The 24,733-nt window shown below is 31.4% G+C and overlaps 1 protein-coding gene across 21 annotated transcripts in view; it reads left to right on the top strand.

Annotated features, from left to right (window-relative positions):
• The window catches only part of pHCl-1 (pH-sensitive chloride channel 1), a 117,269-nt gene extending 92,982 nt beyond the window's left edge, over window positions 1-24,287 (top strand). For 14 of the 21 annotated variants that reach the window (XM_036358112.2, XM_036358111.2, XM_036358107.2 and 11 more), the window contains 6 exons: window positions 992-1,144; window positions 9,421-9,635; window positions 12,142-12,192; window positions 17,349-18,191; window positions 22,615-22,725; window positions 23,591-24,287. In XM_036358112.2, the coding sequence (XP_036214005.2) occupies window positions 992-1,144; window positions 9,421-9,635; window positions 12,142-12,192; window positions 17,349-18,191; window positions 22,615-22,725; window positions 23,591-23,737 (1,520 nt within the window). In that variant the 3' untranslated portion in view covers window positions 23,738-24,287. The remainder of the gene's footprint in view (window positions 1-991; window positions 1,145-9,420; window positions 9,636-12,141; window positions 12,193-17,348; window positions 18,192-22,614; window positions 22,726-23,590) is intronic. The other 7 variants (XM_036358122.2, XM_036358127.2, XM_036358132.2 and 4 more) reach the window with 5 other exon arrangements.
• The last annotated feature ends 446 nt before the right edge of the window (window positions 24,288-24,733 follow it).

Below are 24,733 nucleotides of genomic sequence, written 5' to 3' on the forward strand. Positions count from 1 at the left end.
TAATTATCTTCCAATATCCCGAATGCCAAAAGATGCTGCCATGGATAATTAGGTCAATAAGTATGTCAAAAAAGTTTTCACGGTTGTTTAGGTCAATAAATATGCCAAAAAAAGCTTTCAAGAATGCTTAGGTGAATAAGTATGCCAAAAAAAGCTTTCACGGATTTTTAGGTAAAAAAGTTGTCAAGCAAAGCTTTCACTTATATTTAGGTGAATAAGTATGCAGTTAAAAGCTTCATAGGAAATATGCACGTAGTAAGTAGGTATTTAAAGTGCCACTGACATAAAACTTACCTCTAAGTTATATATAAAATTAGTAGCAGACATAATATATAGTTGGTGATAAATGAGATAGTATAGAAATATTTGATTTATAATATAAATTATCGAAAGCTTTTGCCGGATTAGTAAATAGGTTTTTTTAATGACTTATTTTACATAAAAAATACGCTATGGAATTGTACATTATAAAAGATTATTTCAAATAAAGTAAATAGATTCAGTATTAATGCAATAAACAGTAAAATATCGGCAAATTAAAAGGAGCTTTCACCAATGAGAATAAAGTAAGTTGAGAAAACAAGCTTTCACATAACACGAGCTTTCACCAATGAAAGTTAGCTTAGCTTAAATGCGCAAATAACTTTCGCATTCGACTTCTACTCTTTTATACCATATAATGTCACTTATATGTGTTCGTACAGTTACTTAAGTCACTTGTCTCGTCTGTCGTCGTCTCATACAATATACTATGATATAATGTAAGTGCGTCCATAGTTTGTTCTAAATGTTCTACGTCTATATCACTGATATATAAATATCAAATAGTTTTAGTCAAAAATAAAATAACTATATTTATGTTATGTACGAATCAAGCGAATGCAAGCTACCTAACTGAATAGTTTAAATATAGTAAAATATGAAATAATTTTGCATAAAGCCGAGTTGGCGCATTATCTATTATGTTGTATTGTGTATTTTTTTCCTAAAGGTAATTACAGTTGCCTAGAAGTCGAGTTGACTTTTACCAGAGATCGTGCTTATTATTTCACCACTGTTTTTATACCCGGCATTATATTGGTGACATCATCATTTATCACATTTTGGCTGGAATGGAATGCTGTGCCAGCCAGAGTTATGATCGGTATGTAAAAATCCTAATAAGTTTAGTTAGAAACTCGTTAAATAAAAAAGAATATATATTTTTTTTAAAAATGTGTAGGCTGAAAAGTGGCGTATTAATTTGAGGGTAGTGTAAGTGTAAAAAGCTGCGTGCTGACAAATGTAGGTTGATATTTTAGCGCAGTGTCTAAAATTTCGATTATTATCTATATAGTAGATGATTTTAGATTAATATATAGGTATAGTATAGAACTTATCATTAAGGAACTTCAAGTAAGTAGGCAGCATCAGAAAATATAGATAAACAATCTAGTTCAGAAAAATTGTAACTTGACAAAGACCTTTGTGATATTTTTTTGTATATTGGAAATTGTTTTTTTTTTTGTTTTTTTTTTTTCTAATTCAGCTGAAGCTCGATAACATATTGTGTATGCATAATATATATAAATGATCCTTAATATTATATTGAAGTCTGGTATTTATAATTGAAAGCATAAATTTTCAATTGCTTAGCATTTACGACCTTCAGGTTTCATTTCTTCCGTTATAAATATAATATTATCTGCAAAAGCTCAAATTAATGGGAAAAGTACAAAAACGCAAAGCTCAGAGATTTTGGTGAAGTAGCTGGCATCTTTTTCGTTTTTGAACGCAAATTTTAGCAAAATATATCTTCAATCCTCTACAAAAAACAAGCAACAGTATATCTCAGCAATTTTTATATATATTATTATACCTACCTGGGTTCTTTTAACGTCAAGGCTTTACTAGTCTTGTGAAAGAATAGTTCTTATGCCACAATGCATCAGAATGGTCAGGTCATTCTAAGCGTTTTATAGATATAAAACAGCTCTATATTCATTATTATGAATTACTCAGCAAATTTTAAATTTAAAGTATCAAAAAATTGCTTTTCAAAACTTAAAGCTTTCGTCTGGACGGTCAATCTATTTTCTGTGGAACCTTTTTTTATGGTATAAATTTAGCTTTGGACATTCGTAAGAGCTTTGTGCTTTGAGCTTTAAGCTCCAAACCTACGTTTGTTTGTACCAGATTTACTTAAGACTATATATTGATTATGCAGCAACATTTAGATTGAAAATTTTATTTAGTGGCTTGCTTAAAGCTCTCGCGGCATCCTAACTGAAGTAGTCGGTCTGCTTTTTTTTTAAATTATTTCTATGTAATAAATTTGACTTTGAATTCAAAAATGAGTGTTCGAAATTATTTGCTTTTCACTTACAAATATAAAGTAGGCATTCGTAAGCCTTTCTAAAAAAGCTTTGAGCTTTAAGGTCCAAGCCTACGGTTATTTGTATTACCTTTACTGTTAGTCATTGGTACTCTGTCAAGCAATTGAATGTCTTATCAACAAAATTAGTATAATATAGCCATAAAAAAAGGAACGAGTTATATATCTTGGGAGCTTTAGAAAAATATACACATTTTGTAGACAGATTAGGTGACTTTAGAACTATACATATCATGAAATGGTAATAACTTTAGCAATTGATATTTTCCGATCATAAGAAAAAGTATTTTGAATAAATTTTTATATTTTGAATTAAATGAGAAAATTTATTAAAATCTCCAAAATCTTTAGTAAACAACTTGTAATTGATTAATGGGAATTTTCTAAGTATAAATGTAGTTACTAATTCCAAAGGTATGTACGAGTATTTTGAGCTAATCATGTTGAGTATTCAATTGAGTACGTAGTTGTTTAGTTAGTAAAGAAAAATCCACGCCCGTAATTCAAAAATTGGTGAAATCCCCAATTTAATTTATTTTAGTAATTTTTACTTTCAATATATGACAACAACATAACGGTATATATAAGCACAACCACATATTTTGCATGCATAATTTTCAAGCTTTTAATAAATATTATGCATTTACTCTTATAACTAATCGATATGCGGATATACTGGAAAAATACACACACATATATATACACGCACACATATCATCTTTTAACTTGTAATATTTAAGCATAAAAACTAGTTTAGTATGTAAATTTATAAAAACAAAAATTTTTAATCACAAAAACTTACATAAAAAGTATAAAAAAAATGGAAATTTCAACCACAAACACCACAACAGAAAATACAATTAAAAGTTGAACTTTTTTATATGTTGCTTTATTACCGTTATTACTCACGACAAACCAATAAAAACGTGTGAGAGTGTTTACCACAACAACAACTTTCAACAAAATATGCACCGTGCGCAAATTGGAGCATTAAAGCTCGATATACCGTAAGACTACCGGCGACGAAATTGCACGTGCGTAAGGCTACTGTAAGGAACTTAGTAGTAACACGTTGCAGGCAGCAGCGGCATGTTGCTGATAAAATAGGAGAATATTTTATCACTTTGCCACATTCAAAGTTCGCTCGTTTGTATTTCACGTAAAACAAAAGTTGCAGCATTTTCACAACCACCTGCATACATACACACACACACACTTATATGCCCTAAAAGAAATTTTTCGTTTACTGTAAAGCCACGTGACACGTTACAGAAAGTGCGTAAAAGCAAAATCAGCAATCAAGCTGCAAATAACGCGCAAAGTAATCGTTAAACCTCATCTACACGCAGTAAAAGCATTAAAAATGCATTTGCGTCGTGGAGAGAAGAGAAGAAAATAATAGTAGAAGAAAAAGCATTTGTTTGGAGTAGAAGGCAACGCTGAGGTACCGTGAACTATGCCAACAGCATCTCGTGCATGCCTTCCTGCAAGCGTAAATAAATTTCGTCGTTAAGTCGCTAACTAGCTGTCTGTTATTAGTCGCGACAGGTTGCCAAAACTTGTCACTTTGGCGTAAGCAAAAAGAAATTTGTAATTATATGTGGAATTTCGCAAAGTTAGAGAGGTAGAAACGTACAGATTTTATTAAACAATTTATAAGTTTTCTTATTGCAGTTACCAAAACAAATTTAGGAAGATGCTGACTTCTGGTTTGCACTGAGAAACAGTTATTTAGGTGAAAGTCAACTCATAATATTATAATACATTCAGATAGGAACAAAATCAACTATAAAACTGTTGAAAATATTAGTAATTATTATTCTATTACAGACTCTATATGATGTAGTGTGATGTGATGATTCGAAAGGTGATTTGTTATAAGGATGATGTTAAAGGATTCGATTGAATGCATTTAATTGGGGCAGAATATGATATTTATATTGAAATGGTCCCAACATATGTTTTGTATAAGCGTAAGATTTTAGTAAAGTAGGATATAGTCTATTAGCTAATAATAATGGTCATTTAAGGCGATGTGATTATATAATATTGATATCATGTGGTTGGTTATATTGTGATATAATGGCATGTGATGAGTGAAATAAAATGATGTAAAATAATATGAAAGGACATAATGTAAAAGATGTGATATGATATACCTAATGTGATCTGATGTGATGTCAGGTTCGTTATGATGGAATGTGATATAAAATCAATAACTGATTTGATATGAAAAAATGTGATGATAATACGCTATAATATAAAATTATAGAATGTGATATGAAATGTGAAATCATATATGTGACAATAAATGATTTCATGAGGTATATGATATAATGTGAATTATTTGATGTGATATCAGGAGCTATGGAATGTAATATGAAATCATATTATGTTTCAAAAAATAATTTGATGAGATAATTTGATAATGTGATGTTTTGTATTATAATATAAAATTATTGTATGTAATATGAAATCATGTATGTTATATGTGAATAAATTATGAGGTATAACATTATATGATTTGATGTGTAACCGAGGGCTTTGAAAAGATGGAATGAAGTACAAAATCTTAATATGTTTTAAAAACTGTTTTTTTTTTTTTAAAGATAATTTGAAGTGATGGTTTTTTGCTATCAAATTACGTATTCTGATATTTAAAAAAATTATATGAGTTCGCTTGATGTTATGTGATGTGACATTAAACCATTTGCTATAATATGATACGATGTGTTGCCATGTTGTGATAAAAAAACCCCAATTTCTCAACTCATTTGATAAAATAGAAGATCAAGCGATCTCAAGCAGATGGACATACTGACTTTAAATAATTTGATGGTATTATTAAATCTCCAGAACTACACAACTTCACTACATCAATAAAATATTTGGTATTCCATCTGATAGTATTTGTTTGAAGCATACAAAATTATGTGCTCTTATATATAAAACGGCAAAAGGTCTCTAATAGTAACAAATTTAAATGATTCGACAGTGCCAATATTCGCAGGGCAGGACGCTCGTACTTTAAAGAAACCAATTCTGAACAACTTTTAAAGCTTCAAGCTAGCAAATCACAGAATTTCTGTAAAAAAAATGTTTAAAAAAAAATTTTTGGAAATCCCTTGCTTATTTACGCTCCCAAATCCTTGAACCCTTAATAAAAGAACAGGCTTCAAAAACGCGTACGTGTTTTGAGTGCACAACACTTAATGTTCACTGCAATTGGCAACTTCCTAACTACTTTTTACCTCAACATACACACATGCATTCCTACATGCAAGTGTGTTTGTAAGTGCTCTCGTACTTTAGAACAATTAAGCACTCGCAAATGAGCTAAAACTTGGTTACAGCGCCTTTTTGCATTTGGCACCAGCAAAGTTAAGCAGAGCTGCCAGTGTAGCTTAATTATCACAAAACGTCACTAGCACTAGCTGGCGCAATCAAGCCGAAATTAAGTTAAATAGCCAAGGATCATAATGCGCAAACAAGATGGAGCTTTTTGTTTAAGAAGAAAAGTGGAAAAGAAAGCCAATTATGTTTACCTCTTATGCTGACACCGCCGTGTGTTTGGCAACATTATGCACTGAAACATTTTTATTTAGCTTTCGTAAGCTTAAGTGGAAGCTCCAAGCAACTAAGTAGGTGCTCGCTCATTTGTGGTTTAAGTTTTTTCTCTGTATATATAACGGTCCATTTATTACGGAAATAAATTGAGTCAGTACTGGGAATTTAGATTTTTGTCCAATAACAACTATAGACATACATGCACAACCCAAAACTTTGGCACTGAAGCAATAAAAACATGTTATATATTGCTGCATAGCGACACCGCTTTATCCTTGGTAAGGCAACCAGGAAACCAGCAGGATATTCAATTTTTACATACACATAACTGCCGACGACTGACTGTCCTGCTTGATTGCTAATAATTTGTTGTACATCACAGAAGGATAGGAAAATAGTGGAATACATTTTGTTAGCATAACCGGTAGAGTTAAATCAATTTGTAACTAGTTTGTGGAGGACTAGTATATTAAACCAAAAACTATGAAATTTTAGGAATAGGTTTGTACAGTATTCAGTAAAGAGTTTCTGACAATTAAAAAGTAAAGTTTTAGGATCAGAAACATAGTCTCCTTGTACTCTCTTAGTTTCAGACATTCGAAGAGCTTTAAGCTTTGTTGGATAACAACAAGAGGTATATTACCAATAGCAAAATCAATTACACACACACTTCAAACTAACTATGAATACAGCTTTCATTAAAGCTTTTACCCATTCAGAGAGGTTAAAGCTTTGTAGAACTACACCTTGGTTAGATAACAACAAGAAGTATACTACCAATAGCAGAATAGAGTTCCTTCATATGCCGCGAATATAAATTTCATAAAACCGGCAGCTATTCAGAGTGCTTAAAGCTTTGTAGAACTCTACCTTTACCGGATAAAATCAAGAGGTCTGCCAAAAACAGCAGATTAAATTACACATATATATACAAGTACTCCAATCTAAACACAAATACAACTTTCACAAAAACTTTCAGCTATTCAGAGTGCTTAAAGCTTTGTAGAACCCTAACGTTGAATTATACTACCAATAGCAAAATTGGGTATATCGCAATTATGTATATACTTATATCTTCTTTCGTACAAGAGCTTAGATAGCTCATTCTACATTTTGCCTCTACTTCTCGCGGTATGTATAGAGTAATACTCTAACTATTACGACCAGATATGGCACACGTAACTCTTTATTTGATCTCAGTGTTTTTTTCCCCGGTCAAATATATAAGTATATTGCAGTGCAAGCCCATTTGTGGCTTATGCAAAAAGCAAACCATTTGCGGCCGGAACTTACTTGTAACCATGCAACAGAGCAGCGGTTTAGCACATCCGTTGTCAATAAAAAAATAACGGACATCGTAACTTGCAACATTTTGTAGTAAGTTTATTGATAAATATGAAAAATAATATGTGAGCACTTAGCTCTTGTATACATGCATATATTATATTATAAAGTATACCAGATATACTAAACTAAATGGCAATGAACCGGAAGGATGCTTAGTAAAGGAAGAAAGCAAAGTAAATGATGCGAACTCTTTTATACTGACATTTACAAGGTTTATTTAACTGATTACCTACAGCTAAGTAAATATTTATATGAATGACGGATGTGTATTTTGTAAGCATTTTGTTGTTGTGGAGACTTAATGCTCATTGTCGAGAGATAAGTATTAATGTTGACATAAAATAATACAAATATAAAAGTACAGTTGTTAAATATACATTTTTTATATTTATGTACACTGATATTTTGCCTTAATAATTGTATATAATTTTATGTATGGAATATATGTAAGCTATTGTGCGTAGGCATTGCATAAAAGTAGGGAAGGAATGATGAACGCATATATATATGCCCACCTACATACATACATACAGCGAATTCCTAGTCAAGGCTACTCTAAATTTATGCCATACATGCTTGCCTGTTAGTTTGTATATGTACAGACGAGTTTGGTAGCGAAATATGTACTTAAAGTCATCAGGTTTTGAGATATCAATGTAAAATTTTGCACACGTCCTTATCTCCCAAAGAAGCTGCTCATTTGTCGGATCCGCCGATATCGGATAACTATAGCATATAGCTGCCATACATATTGAACGATCGAAATTAAGCGCTTGTATGAAAAATTTCATCATTTGACGAGGTATCTTCATAAAATTTGGCAGAGCTTATTACCCAAATCATCGCTACAATCTGCGGATATTTGTTGTTTTTTTATACCATTTTATGCTATAAAATATGCACCTGTGAAGGGTATTATATTTTCGGAACAGACTAAGTTCACGTTTTTTCTGTAAAATTTTAAATTTTAAACCATTCAAAAATACAGTTAATAGTTTCCTAGTACCTTCGCGCTGTACCACTGTGATAAGTGGTAAGCAAATTGAGAATGGCAAGAACAAAACGTATAAAGTAAGAAAGTGAGACAAAATATGCTGAATGCCGTTATACCATATTATGCATTTTAGTAACTAGTTAGGCACTTGTTGTGCGATATACAACTGCCACTGCCACCGCCGGTACTCAAATTGAAGCATAAATATATATTAAGATGCAAACGAGTGAGTGTTAGCTTATTGTAGGAAGCTGCAATGAAAAATGTGCATTAAGTCGTAAATTTAAGAAATTTAGGTAAATTACATGATATGCAAGGCAAGTAGTTAACGACTCTGTAGATAAGAGCAGTGTTGTGAAATATTTTGGGAGATTTCCGAATACTACTGAAGAAAGCAAAATGTTTAGATTGAGGGATTGAATTAAAAAAAAAATTTATTTGTGCAAAAGGTTTGAAATCGGACCACTAAAGCATATAGCTGCCATACAAAATTGCCAAGCAAAAGCAAGTTCTGGTATGGAAAAATTTTTTATTTGACAAGATATCCGCAAAAAATTTCTTATGGATTATTGCCTAAGCTAATGCTGTAATCTCCGAAGAAATTATTCAAATCTGATCACTATAGCATATAACAGTCAAACAAACTGACCTATCAATATCAGTAATAGAGTCAGCAGTTTTGTATAAGGCTATAATATAGATTAGATTAGACAATATATTATATAAGTAAGTCAAAAAACAGTATTTTATTTAAAAGAAAGCAGAAAACTACATTAAAAATAAATTAAACACTTTTTTTAATTTTTTAACAAGCTCATATAGCAACAAAAAATGCACTTAATACAAACGCTGAATGCTTAATACTTATTTATACACACAGATCTTAAATAGCATTTCTTAAATAACTCACCTAACTTGCTGAAATATTAAAAACACACCACTCCTCATCTATATCAGGTATAACGATCTCACAACATTAAATACAAAATAACTAACAACCCATTACCGAAAATATCCACTTCCTACCCTATAAAATATGTATAACTCATATATGTACCTAACTCTATAAATTAATTGACTTTGACTGCTTTATTTCTATTTTTTTTTGTTTTTTGTGTGGTGGACCATCCAAACCTAGGTGTAACAACAATGTTGAATTTCTTTACAACATCCAACGGTTTCCGCAGCACACTGCCCGTCGTCTCCAATCTCACCGCCATGAATGTTTGGGATGGCGTCTGCATGTGCTTCATCTACGCCTCGCTACTGGAGTTTGTATGCGTAAATTATATGGGTCGCAAGCGGCCACAACATAATGCTGTCTATCGACCTGGCGAGAATCCTGTCACACAGGTAATAAAACAACATCTCATACATATACGACACACACACACACCCATACATACACAACCTTATTGTTTGTCTGTCCCATTACTGTCTCACTATCTCTCTAACTCTCTATACATTTAACCATTCATTAAAAGCCACCACGCGCAACAGTACATATATCTATCTCTGTCTATGACACTTGCGCAAAAAGCAAAAACAGGCTGAGAATTAAAACTTTTTCATTATTAACGAAATACATTATTTATGAAATTTTAACAAATGCAGTAAAAACGAATTGTTATGCGAACAATTAAATGGTTTTAGTGTAATAATATATATAAATTTTTTTCAATAAAAGTTATAACAAAATATTAATATATTTTAGTGAGATATTACATGTATTTTTTAAAACCCAATCACAGTCGAAATTCCATACCAAGCAGCGTCCATTCTTTACTCTCCGCTTTAATAACTAATATCATTTTATATTTTATTAATTTTCCTACTATTTTAATTTGACACTTTCTAACACTTAATCTACTACTTTCTTCTAAAACACTTGCTATACTTTTTCCAATTAAACGAAGTAATATTTATTAGCGTATTTAAACTTGGCTACGAACGCCTGTTTCTCTATTAATATGTCTTGAAAAGTATGCCCATATTTCACATACCCGTTGCTTAGTATAAAAACATACAAAAATCATCGACAGTCCATTTTAAAAATATGCGTACGGTATGAGTGACAGCCTTAGTATTTTACTATAGGCTTGTTCTTCAAGCCTTTTGCTTTACAATTTAAAATTATATTTCAATCTTCTTTTTTTTGATTTCAACATATGAAATCATCTTAAAATATTTCAACATTTATATCTAAAACTCTGTCTTTATTTTTTTGACTTCGGCATATTTTTTTAAACTATTTCATCTTTTTTATCTAAAGAAAACGGTACATGCTCTTACGTTTTTTTATTTAAAAAATATTTTTAAAAACATTATAAAAAAATATTTTATAAATGTTGTTAAAAAATGCATTTTAATTTTTTTTAATTTCATTTTAATTTTTTTAAATTTATTTTAAAAATTAAATTTAAAAAAAAATTTAAAAACTTTTAGTTCTACAACTTTTTACAATTTCTTTGTGAAGATTATAAGATTTTGTTTGAACTTATATTTTTTTAAATTTATTTGTTTTCTTAAAATTCCGAATTTTTTTTTTTTTTGTAACACTCATGCATTACATTGTATTTCCTAATTTATTCCACACCTTTATTCACTTAAACTCAAAAAATATATATTCCGTCTGTTTATTTGTATGTGTATTTTATGTGATAATGCCAGTCTTGTACGAATTATTAATCAAATGTCATGTTTGCATAACTCCAAAATATTTTGGCCTACAAAATTCCATTGCTATGTGTTTTATAATATTTTTTCTTAATTTTTTTTCTGTTTGCATTTATTATGTTTTAATAAAATTTATTATAAGTTTATATTACAGTTTAACCAAATGTGTGTTTTCGGAAAAACAGAAAATTTGTACTATTGTCCTTAATAAAATTTACATTACTCACCCCTTAGGTAACGCAAAAAAAATATAGTAAACAATTTGGTATCTCAATTTATAAGTTAAAAATTACAAACAATATTTAAAAAAAAAAATTATATAATAAAAAAATAATATAAATAAAATATTTAAAAAAAAAATTAAAAATAATATTCATAAAATATTAAAAAAAAAATTTTTTTGTTAATTTTTATAATTAAATAAAATTAAAAAAAAAGAATTACTAAAATAAAAATAAAAATATATTACAAAATTACTTCCCAAAACAAAAATTTTTTTTTTACAAGTAATCATGTTTTTTTATATTTTTTCTATCGAAATTTACAAATATACCAGATTTTTTTAAATCCAGCGGTACATAGCCCACCTAAAAACTATTTACTATCCACTGTGTACAGCGTTCCCTCCCAAACAAAAACAAAACTAATAATACCCCAAATTGTAACGTTGCACGGCAGCTCCGTTAGAAAGAATGGAAGTTCAAAGTAAAAACGTGTAAGCCAAAAATATAAGCATTTAAAGTAATTGAAAAATTAAATGACTTATTGAAAATAGCAAATATTATAAGCAGAACTAACATTGTTCCCAATTTTCGTGATTAATCGCAACAAGACATGATCAAACAAATAAACAATTAATCAAGCAAACAATCGACCATTCAGTAACCACAAGCAGAAGCTGCATTTTGCACAGTGTGCTTGCAATGAAAAAACAAACTAAAATTTAAAAAAAATATCTTAAAAAACTAAACAAAAAAACTAAAAAATAAACATAAAAATATTATCCCCATTAAAAATGCTCACAAACTGACTAAAGGTTTGCTTTGCATACAGAAAAAATTTTTTTTTTACCAAATGCCGAAATTTCAATTTTCAATTCAAGCTCAATTCAATTTTTAAACAAAACAAACTTAAAGTGTGTTTTAGTATGAATACTAGAATTATTTTGTGTAAATTTTTCCAGCGTCTTCCAGCGGTTCTAAGCAGGATTGGAGTAATTCTTGCAAGTCCTTTGGTAAGCTATTTCAAAAAAAAAAAAAAAACACAAAAAAAAATATTTAAAAAATATTCAAAACCTACAACAACAAATTAAAAATTCATGCACCTCACACAAAAAAAAATGATAATGTAACACAACAAAAGATGAACAAATCAACAACAAACTGGCAGCATTAATAAATATTTGTTTTTCAAAAAAGGCACAATAGTTAAAATTTATATTTGAAATACAAGTATTCACAAAAATTTGGTTTATTTTCCAATTTGCATCAGTAAATATTACAAGGCGCCGCAGCTATTGGAATTTTCACAAAAAGTTTGTTGCTTTGTTTTTCCCAACAACAAATTCAAGTTTATGTGTTTTTGGCAAAATCTAAATTCTCTCTTCAAGCGCCACATCCGAAAAACTGCCTGCAACTGCAGCAACATTCATTGCTTTATTATCATGAACAGCAACAGCAATGTCATCTGTAAAAATTGTACATCCCTGTAACACAGCATCATCATAATTATACTCATCATGAGCATCATTATTCTTTTCATCACACTCATCATGCACATAGTCATCAGAGGCCATCATGTCATGTCAACATTAATTTCGTGAACAAAAGTACAGCAGTTCGAGTGTCAATTTTCTTAACATCTAATTTCCATAACTCACACACTTTTTTTCTATAATTCATACACTTCTGCTCCATCACTCACACTATCCATAATTTGCACTCTTTTCCTATATCACTCACACTCTTCATTTCCCCATACACACTGGTATCGATAACACCGCTCAAAATTTTCCAAATTCATAACAATTTTGCCACTTCTCTCCCAAATCCTTTCTCAGTGCAAAAGACTCTCCTATACTCCACAACACTCCACTGAAACGGCATGTGATTTTCGCCACTGATTTCTCAATATTAAAGAAACAAAATTTAAATCTTGTTTTCGTATTAATATACTTCAGTTCGCCGCTGGAAGTTCCAGTATCTTTTTTTCTTTTTATTTCTTTTCCGCTTTTGGTTTCCAACATTTTGAAAAAACACCTCGTAGTTGCACGCTTTCAATGTCAGCTATGCGCTTCTTCTACTTCTGTTCTCAGTTTACATTTTTAGCCTGGCATTGTACATTGTTGCATTTTGTACTATCGATTTTGTGCTTCGGTTTTCGATACTCCGATATTCGTTTAAACAGTTGTTTTATTTGGTTTGATTATGGCAATGTTTGGTTTTAATTTACGAAACTAATTACTTCTGATCATTTAACTGTCTGAATTTTGAAACAATTGTATGTATTTGTCAAATTCGTTCTTTTTTTCTTTTTGTGTCACACATTAAATAATGCATTTTATAGGTTATAAATGAATTAAAAAATATTTATCGATATTTAAATAGTCGCTTCAAATATGGCTTGAGTACAGCGTAATGGTGAAAAAAAACACACTTTAAGGTCACTTATAATTGGGAAAAATGTTATGTATTGAAAAAATTTTAAACAAAAAATAAATAAAATATTGCAAAAAATTGGTGCAGGTGGAGAAAGAGTTGTCTGCGAAACTGCTGAAACAACGCTTTTTAGCTTCCACTGTATTTCTAGCTGCGTATTTTTTTTTCAGTTAAGAATATTTTCAATAATTACTGCTGTGTTATCTTATGATTTGTATTAGCTTTGTTGTGAAGTCCCCTATGAAACTGTGCAATAAAAATAAAAGCGTCGAAATTCTTTAGCTTTTACGTAAGGCGCGTGCACACTCTTTTTATATGACTTACCGATCCAGGTCTTGTATATAAAAAAAAAACAATTCGAATTATCAATTGATTTGCGAATTCCTAACAAGTAAGTGCTTCAGTCCACATTTTTTCAATAACAGTATACCAAAAACAAGTTTAATAATTAAAATTTAATACTTTAATTATTACTGTAAACATTCGCGTTTGATTATTTTCAATTACTTCATAGATCATAAGTTTTTTCGTTAGATATAATATTTTCGTAATATTTTTTTGTCATAATATTTGAATTGTTGAAATTGGCTGCTAATCTTGATTTCATGGCCGGTTTGCATACTTAATTTGCATACTGTGATAACACGCTTTTAAATGTAGTACACGTAGTATGAAAAAATAGTAGTTTTTAAGTAGTGATAGATCGTGGGAGCTGCTTTTAATGTGAAAAATATTAATTATAAGACGATAAAAATGGATTATGTATCAATTAGCAGTTATCGTTTTCGAAGCAAATGTATTGCTGTAAATTTCTATAAAGCATTATTTTCTTAGTCATAAAAATGTATATATACTAATAAGTTAATGGTGAAAATAACGACCCAGAAAAGATATTCATTTGTTTACTCATATGTTTCGCACTCTGTATAATTATTGCGAGTTTGCTGTGTTCTATCAATTCGAAATGGTACGACTCGTTACAAGTCAAATTTTGCTTAAAACCAAAATAGAGGATTGACCTGTGAGTTCCCTGAAAAGTGAGTTCGAAAAAATTGATGTTCTTATGGATCATAACTATGCAATTTACTCGATAAAACTTATATTAAGTCGATAAAATTATGATTTCATATTTAACGATACATTTTTGGTCCAAAATATGGAAGGCTTAAGCATCGATATTTCTTCTAAAATCATTAAGTTCTAAGAAACTTATATAAAATTGACAAATGTATACAAAATAGATAAATTTATGCCAAAGCATCGGTGTGGTAACTTTTCATGGCTTGGGATCTATGGCAGTCAAATTGGTGTGCAATTCTTAACGAATTATTTCCCATATACCGATATATTTTCAACCGTAAATATTGATTGTTCGCATATCGAGTTTTTCTGACGTTATGTTTATTCTAAATTATCCGTTTGGTAACTTTCAATAACTTTTCGGGGCTTTGAAGCTATGGTAGTCGAATGGGTTTGCAATTCTCGGCAATCGCAAATAACTACCAATATATCGATATCTTTTCATACGAAAATAGCGATTAATTATATACCGATTTTTCTTCCAAAATCATTGATTTTGAAGAAACTCTATAAAGTATAAAGTCGATAAATTTGTTAAAAAACATCCATTCACTAACTTTTTAAGGCTTGGGCGGAATGATGGTCAAATGGGTTAACAATTCTTGGCGATCGCGAATAATTTTGAATATATCGATATATTTTCATCTGAAAATATCGATTTTTTGTACACCGATTTTTCCCCAAAAATAATTGAATTCGTAAAAAATCATACAAAGCTGATACATTTTTTTTTTTAAATATCCATTGATAACTTTTCAGGGCTTGGGCGCTATGGTAGTCAAAACTATAGCATGTGGTATCAGTTTAACGACAAAAAAGAGTGAATGGTTTGGCAAATCTTTACGAATAACCACTGATTTCGTATATATGTATATCGATATATATTCATCCGAAAATATTGATTGTATTTGTATATCGATGTTTCCCTAAATTCATTGAATTCGAAGAAACTCATATGAAAACGTTAAATTTGTACTAAATACATCTGTTTCATACCTTTTCAGGAATTGGTCACTATGCTTTTCACTAGGGTTGGCAATTCCTTGTGCATAATCAATGATTTCATATACATATATCGACATATTTTCATCAGAAAATAAAGTCGATAAATTTGTACTACAATATTTTTATGGGAACCTTTCGGTGCTTGGACGCTATGGTAAACTTAAAGTAACAGTTTAATCACAAAAAAGATCGAATGAGTTTGTTCTCGCTTTCTCTTATCTCTCACTATCGATTGAGCGCCGTGGTTCCGCTATAAAGCTCATTGTATTAGCAGTCAAAAAATTTAATTGGCAAGAAATTTTTGGAATCATGATAATAAAAATATTTAGTTTGAAATTAATGTTAATAGAAAATATTTTCATATTTGAGTCTCTCCCACGATCTCTGATAGCAGACATCAGTTTGTTGATTTCAAAAAATTTAGTTAACTAATTTTTAGATGTGTGAGTACGTTAATTCTTAATGTAGATATAAATCAGCCGAAATATTTTTATTTATTATTTTTTACAAATATTTAATAAAAATTAACTGATTTTATAGTAAATTTGTCTACATCAAACTCTTTATTATGTTTACTTAGTTTTCTATTGAGAAGCTTGATAGTATTTTTTTAAGTTAAAGAAAACTAAGCTTTATATGAACTTGTGGAACTGACCCTTAATTAATTTGATAAGAAATTTTACCACTAAATCTTATTGTATGCAATTAGTTAATTGACTCAATTAAGGTGATGTCAAATAGCCGTAGTTGAATGAGTTTAACAGAAACAATGCTCAGAAAGAAAAGGTCTTCGTGTCTGGTCTAGGGAGAATATCGGAAATAGTGTCCAAAACATTAGGTATTTAGATGTAGGTACTAAGATATAAATTTTAAAGAAAATATTTTTACCCAAATTGTCCAAAACTGTGAATAATAAAATGAACACAAAAAGCGACAACAATATTTTAGATTTTTGACATTTTTTTTTGTTTTTTTGATATGAATTTAAAAATTTGAGCTTGAAATCTAAATACTGAATTTACAGAATTATATAGAACTAATAAAGAATTATTATAGAATTTAGAATTATATTTACTAATAAATATGAAACAGTTCTGTAAGATAATTGTTTAATGACTTGACTATGTTCAATCTTAAGATTTTAATATTGTTGTTTTTGCTGCTAGCGCAATTAAGAACTTAGCTATACCCAACTGGAAACGAATGTTGACATATTACCTTAACAAAAAAAAGCCATTTATCCTGTGCTTGTCCTGTTTCAATTAGAGCAGATATCCAAATAATAACGAACTATATTTAGCCTGTGTTCAGATGAACCACTAATATTTCTAGCCGCCCTATTTAATGCTTGCTAAATAATTAAAACTCGATAAACGATTACCACCCACCGACCATAACTTAAACCACAGCCCACTCGAAGAGCTTCTTAATCCACCAAAAACTTCTGCTGCCTTACCACAAATTTACACCAACAATATTACCCAGTTTTCAGAGCGTTTTGCAAATTCATGCAGCCACAAAGCCAAAATCGCCGCTTTATTATGTCATTGAACTCAAATTTCGACACACAATCAATTGTATGAAAACCATTCAAATCCAAATCCCAATTGTATATGTACGTGTACCAAGTAATAGTACCAAAATGTAGGGTATAATCGAACGAGAATTTCATGCTGCTTTGTCGTCTGAAAAGGCCACAATGGGTGCGGCCAGCAGCACTACAACCGGCACCAGCATACCCGTCACGCCCACACCGATGCATCCCTACCATACGGACCTATCAACGTCTACCACACAAACACCGTTACCACCATCGCCACCACCCGTGCCAACAACGTCATACGGCATGAGTACCGTTGATGCACCGCGTATACGCTGGGAGGAACAACATGGCGGCATAATTGGTGTGGCAATGCAAAATTTACGTGCGCGTTCCATACGTCGACGTACGCGCTCACCGAGCTCGGCAACATCGGCGACCAGCTCTTACGTGGACACAGAGGCTGGGCGCACTAAAACACCCTCCACCACCATGTCCACTGTCATCGAACCAGTCTACACGGAACCAACTTTTGCTACCGCAGAGGGCGCGAACATGCCGCAACTTGAGACTACAGTAACGGTTGAAGTGGAGTCCACATTGCCAGCTTTAGCCGCGCCGACACAGCAGCGTCGTTCCATTTCAACAAACACGCCGCCGCTGATACTAAGCGGTGGCGGCAGCAAGCAGGCAGAAGATGAAAATGCCTCCAGCATTGCCGAACTTTCGATGGCGAATACGGACGCAGCGACATTACAAATGCCGGGGGAAGATGAAAAGACGTCCGCCACGTTGGATACGCAAGGTGTGGCTGATGCCAGCGGCCATTTACCGGTGAAGCCACCGCGCCGCAAGCAATCGCGTTCCAGTTCGCCGGTACCTTTTTATGAGCAGGTGGCGCAGCCGGAAGCCGCCAATGGTCATGGCTTGGGCGCTATGAATGCCGAAACTGTAAGTGTAACTATAAATATGAATTTCCCATTAACCAAAAACAAAAAGGTCAAGTGTTCTTGCACTTAGCATCGACTTGCGCATGCCAAAAGTTTCTCAAGTACTAACCGAAACGAATTTCCGCGTTAAGACGCTTAATTTGAGCCCTTTAAAGACCCAACGAAGAACGTAGGTACATACAACAAAATCTCAGCTCATCAAAAAGTTTGAGCTTTACTTTTATCTCCTTGTTCCTTCACAAATAACCGCCACAAAAGTCGATTTGTATGTGTGTTTGTGGTATAAAAGAAAAGCAACTAAATCCAACTGCGCTTTTGTTGATTTTCATGACGCTCAAGCAGGGATATTAAGTGCTTATCCGCTAAACAAAAGGATATAAACTATGAGAAAGTAAAAAATGTAGAATAGAATTGAGCATAAAATAGCTTTAGAAGATTGGGATATACCAGTACAGGTAAGCTAATGACAAAAGTAGTGACTCATTACAACAATTTAGCTGATTAAAAAGCTCTCAAGTGATTTTATTATTTTTTTATATTTTTTTATATAGACAATAAAGCATTATATAACAAATTAAAGCTCTGCATTAAAAAATATTCTTATTGTAAGCAATAGTAAAAGTTCAAGTGACAAGTTGCGATATGAAAGCGTAGGTTTTGAACAAAAAACGAAGTCTCAAGAACTTAAGTGCAGCGCCAAAAATATCAAAAAAGAACAACTAAGTATCAACGCAATTCGAAATGTTGGCCAAATGGCTACCACTGCTCCGTTTGCATATCTCCACCCGTTTACACCAATTTTCGATAACCCGATACAGCATTTCTTCGAGCTCCTCGAGCGTTCGTGGTTAATTGGCGTAAACCTTTGATTTAAGAGAAAATAATCTAGAGGCAATGTGTCTATGTTTAGACGTGAAACATGAGACGGCGCACCGTCTTATTAGAGGTGTTGTTGTTGTTGTTGTAGCGGCAGAATTCTGCCGAGTTGACAGTCCCTGGCTGGAATAAATCCGGTTCCGTTCCGATTACGTAGACCCGACTGTCGTGGGAACGAGAAGAAATAAAAATAGAGATCGTTCACGTCGATTAAGGCCCGATGATGCATTGCGTTTCCGGAAAAATAAGTGAATTTGGCTCACCTAATTAGACCTACTACCTACTAATAGATTTTTGTTGACGCAGCTATTAAGCCATTAATGGGTCTCATCTGAGACGATCGAGACGATTTTGCGCGAAGAGCTCTTAACGTAACCACCCTGATGAACGTGAATTTGCGTAATAACCTTGAACAATTGCCAAGCGTTGTACCAAAATGAAACGTGACATGATGAAATGGCAAACCCCACTGAACACACTACAACATTTGACACAATTCCGTAAACAAACATGGCCGCCACGAACTGTCAAAATCACGCCATTCCTATTAAAAGACGCTATACTTTATCTTTCAAAGAAATCCTTTCTAATGCATTTGTAATCTAAAAACGTAGATTTTGATGTCTCAAGCTCTGCGTATATAGAAGCCTTATCGCGGGGCTCAGTTGCAACAAAATTTCTTGTGTTGTAATAAAATGTGTCAAAATGTTTTTTTTTTTTGTCAATCCGGGTAAAATTTAATCAGATGTTATTATATGCCATATACCTGAAAGACCCATGCTTAAAAAGATATATCAAAATATTACTTATAAAAATTTAAAATACTTTGTTTACTTTCGTAGACAGTTCTGGATACAAGAGTTTTTTCGAATCTTTAGAGGTAAGCAGCGCTCGATCTCTCCCTTTCTCGACAGTACTCGAAAATAAAAATTGTATTATATATTTATAATGGTAGTAAGCAATAAGAAATCTGCTGTGTAGATCTTAGGCCTCTTCTGTTGGACCTACTTCCACCCACGTCCAATTGTCTAAATTTTCGCTTAAACTTTATCAAATCTAGCTGTTTTATAGAACTCGTTTTTGAAGTAAGGGTGCCACTACAGTTACATACTAAAACATGCAACGAGTTTGAGTAAAAAATTGTATACAGTGTACTTTGGAGAACATCGGAAATCTATTTTAACACTGGATTTTGTCTGTCAAACGGACATAGAATCAAATAACGAAGAGCCTGTAGCATTCACGGTGTTTAAAACTGGTTGTTGTACGAGGTCTGGAGCTTGGCAGAACAAGCTAACTTAGAGCCGGGAAGGCCTAAGGCGTTTAAAAGTTTTTTTTTCTTGTACGAGGTCTGGAACTTGGCAGATTTAGCCAACATAGGTATGCTTAGACAGATTTTTTAATTAACTTATGGAGGATAGATGGTTTAATGCATATTTACAGTATTTTTGTATATTAAGCTGAAGTTACAAAAATAAAATAAACTATTGCAAGTTTTCAAACTATTTTTTTTTTTTATAAAATAGAAAAGTTTACAAAAACATATTTTTTCGAACATTATTCAACATGTAGAACAATAAATATGTATGTGTTATAAAAAATTTAACAATTCGTACACTTAGTACTTTAAACTAGAATTTGTAGTTATGTTACCAGCATTGTTTAGTTAGTTTAGTTTTAGAAAATATAATTTCCGGTTAGTTTGTATATTAAAATTATTGGTTTTCCAATTCTGCTTCAAAATATTATTTTTGCAATATAAAACTTTTGTATTTTTGTTTTTAACCACTCAACATTTAAAACATAATTATTTCTAAATTTTATACATTTCACTAACAATTTTTCTCTACTTTCATTTGTATACCCAAACTTTTAAGTGCTTCCAGCTTTAGTTAAAAAATAAACACAGTTTCTGCTTCTCAACAATGCATTAGACTTATTAGCTAGCAAGTAAAATGAGCCACATTGCCAAAACTTTTGCCAGCCACATACATACAATGTTGCCACATTCACACAAAAATAACAAACTTCATACCACTCCCAACTAGACACCCACTAACATATCAACAATCATCAAGTCATGCGACCACGGCGCCTACACATGCGCTCTCACCTAACTTTGAATTTTTTAAATGCTTTTTGCGCCAAAAATATATACAAAAACTAGTATAATTAAAAAAAAAAAATTGGTTGTTTGTTGCAAAATTTTAACCAAATCGCGTACTAACGCCTTCCAACTAATCATCACCGCCGCCGCTCAGTTCATACCAACAAATTCGTTAAAGTATTTGTATTTAAAAGCGTACTAAAGAAAATAAATTTGCTTTCATTTAATAATTTTGAATTCGAAACTTCTCTATATTTATGTGCATATGTTTGCCAAACGAATTTTTTCTTTCAAATCTCAATGCTAAAAATTGGCAAATAAACAAATTTACAACAAAAATATAAAATTTATTTGTTTAATTATATACAATATGTATATATATATATATATGTATATATGTATATATGAACTCTCTATTTCTCACTTTCTTAACGCTAACGGCTTACATTAAACGCACAAACAGCCGGTAAGTATATGGAATGGAATTGGAAAGTATTATATCACATTATGTAGTATGCTTGAGATGTAAAAACGCTTATTACGCCTTAAAGTAGACTACAAAAAGAGCACAGCTCGAAGTGTATCGGAAAATATATGTTATATCAAAGATGATGTGTACCAAAATGACAGCGACTTAAATTAATTATTACTATAATTCGATAATTATCGATAGGAAATATTTATATATATCGATAATATTTAATAATGAAATTTATTGTTACATCTAAAAGCTTCAGTTACAGTTAAGTTTTAATTTATCAAAAATTATCGAAAGAAAATATCGATATCAGCATGATCTTTAGCACAATGTATGGTATAAAGCTCATGTTTAACGAAAAAACGGTCACTTTACTAAGTGGTACAATTATACAGTTCTTTAAACAAAAATTATTTTATACCTATCCTTCTTGCTTCTATAATGAATGAAGATGGCCACCGTAGTATACTTTAAGGCGCAAATAACTTTTTAAACCACTTTGTATTTTGTGTTATTTTTATTATATAATATTTTAGTAGTTAGGTAAGATTTTCTTTTTTATAATTTTATTTTAGACGTGCGTTATTTTTTTAGTTACTAATTATGTTGCCTAGAGCTCTGTTCACTTGACCTTTTAATTTTTTTAAATAACCATTCAATTACAGTTTGAATTTTTGAATAATCAATTCCTTTTTTCTCTTAATTTCCTCGTTCGCTGCTCTGTTCTACTTGATTCCTTCGTTTATGCGTTTGTCAATTTTTAACTGATTTTGAATTGAATTACAAAATTTCCTGCTTTGAATTTTGACATATTTCTGTGAAAATTATTTTGGTATTCGCCCTTTTCGATTGTTTAACTGTTAAATTTAAAAACCAAATCAATAAAATAAATTTGCTCAAATATTTGTCCAAATTCCAAATTTGTAACATAAAAAGTTTTTCAAATTTACCGCCATCTATCAGGGTGAGAAGCGACGCGATGTTCGCGCCCCCAACGAGATCGTCGCCTGTACGACTTGTGGCGGCAGCAGCAGCCCGTGCACGCACTCGGCCAACAACGGATGCGCAACAGAGGTAAAACAAATCATAGCATATAAAAATAACGGTATTGTAAGTTCAAACAAAGATTATGCAAGTTGACAACAGAGCAAAAAAGAAGTTCGAGTTATAAAAGTTGGTTATGCGCTTTAAAATATGGGTTAATTTAGCTGACGCATACACGTCTGCTGCTGTGTTCTTTCTTTTATGCCCTTTCGCATTTTTATACCGTACGTTGTGTGCAGTCTGCTGCAAATTTGTGCGGGAAATTCGAAATTCGATTAGTTCCTTGCGGGTGGCAACGTGCCTCATCGCTTTTGGCACTCAAACCTGAAAACGAATTTCGCCATGAAAAATATGCGCAAATTCACTGCACAAAAGCGAAAACTTGTGGGGAGCCTGCAAATTTTGGTCACGTTTTTGTCATATGCATAAAATCATGCCCCACTATTCATTTACCGCAGTCTATCTGACCTACAAATGTATATTTACGCGTTCAAAACAGCACGCGTGTCTGATGTGGCAAGTTTCATGGTTGCCCGAGTGATATTGAAATGTATTATATATATGTATATATATTATATATATGTATATAATACATAAATATAAATCCGCTTAAACTCAGTGACAGATAAACAAAAAAAAGACGCACGAAGTAGAGAATCATGTGTAAGTAGTAAATAACAACACAACAGCAACTTCGCTCTGATTAAGCCAAAACGCAATATATTTTATACAAGATTGAGCTGCTGAACCCAGTACTACCCAAAAGAAAACAAACTAACCACAACGCTTCAGCGCAGTTACTTTTTAAAAACCCTTATAATAATATTAACTTATGACTTTTTACAAAAAAAAAAAACAAAAATATATATATATATTATACCACTCTTTTTTACAGACTTGCTTCGTCCAAGTGCGCAAAAAGGAACCGCCACATCCTATACGTATAGCAAAAACAATCGATGTCATCGCTCGAATTACATTTCCAACCGCCTACGCAATTTTTCTAATATTTTTCTTCGTACACTATAAGGGATTTTCATAAAAATTAGTGCAATGGAAATCATTTAGACAACTTAAAGATAAACTTACATACACACATACAAACACTCTCACATATACATACATAAATGTACACATTCAACAAAATTCACATATTTACACACATAAATCCACAGCGAATTAGCAAATTTAATTAGTAAAATTAATTAGCGAAAAAAGTTCATAGCATTATTGAAAACACAAACAACAAAAAAGTACACACACTTAAATGATATTCTATTATATAAGGCAAGAGGAAATTGTGTGAAGCTATTAAAAATTTATGAAAAAAACATATTGAAATGTATAAAATATGTAATAAAAAATACGAAAAATCGACGCACTGATAAAGAATAATATTATATAAATTTGAATAGAAATATAATTTCATTATTTATTTATGATATATTTAATTTATTAATGCCAAAAGAACACACCACGTTGGTGGTGAATTAAGAGATTAGAGAGAGGGATTAATTGAAATAAACCAAAGAAGAGGCATAGATTTAAAAGACTAAAAATGAATGTAAATAAAGAAATATGTATTAAATTTATTTTCATTATTTTTTTATTTACTTATATATTAGCTATTGCAATACATTATTTACGTTAATTGTTTTTTGAAAACTTTTCCTGCTACATAGCAGATATATTAAGCTAAGAAAAAACATGGTCAAAATGTTACTTCAAGATAGATCACGTTCTAATACCAAAACCTGACCCATCAATAAATGCGAAAATCAGCTAGTCGAAATTTTCAAACAGAAAGATCGCTCACAAATCACATACATATGTTGGCCGAAAGGTCGGATTTCCAATAATTTTCTGATAACAAATTTAAATTAATGTCTTTACAACTCCAAATGTCGCTTATTGGAAGCAACAATCTTGCAAAAAAAATTCTCTCCAAAATGAACCGCTGGTACGCTCATTGAGTCGAATCGCCAAAATCCGTTTCGCGCTGTTTAGCCAAAGAGACCGAAAACCATACCATCCTACA

This window comes from Bactrocera oleae, chromosome 6, assembly GCF_042242935.1.
Source record: "Bactrocera oleae isolate idBacOlea1 chromosome 6, idBacOlea1, whole genome shotgun sequence".
NCBI classification, from domain to species: Eukaryota; Metazoa; Arthropoda; class Insecta; order Diptera; family Tephritidae; genus Bactrocera; species Bactrocera oleae.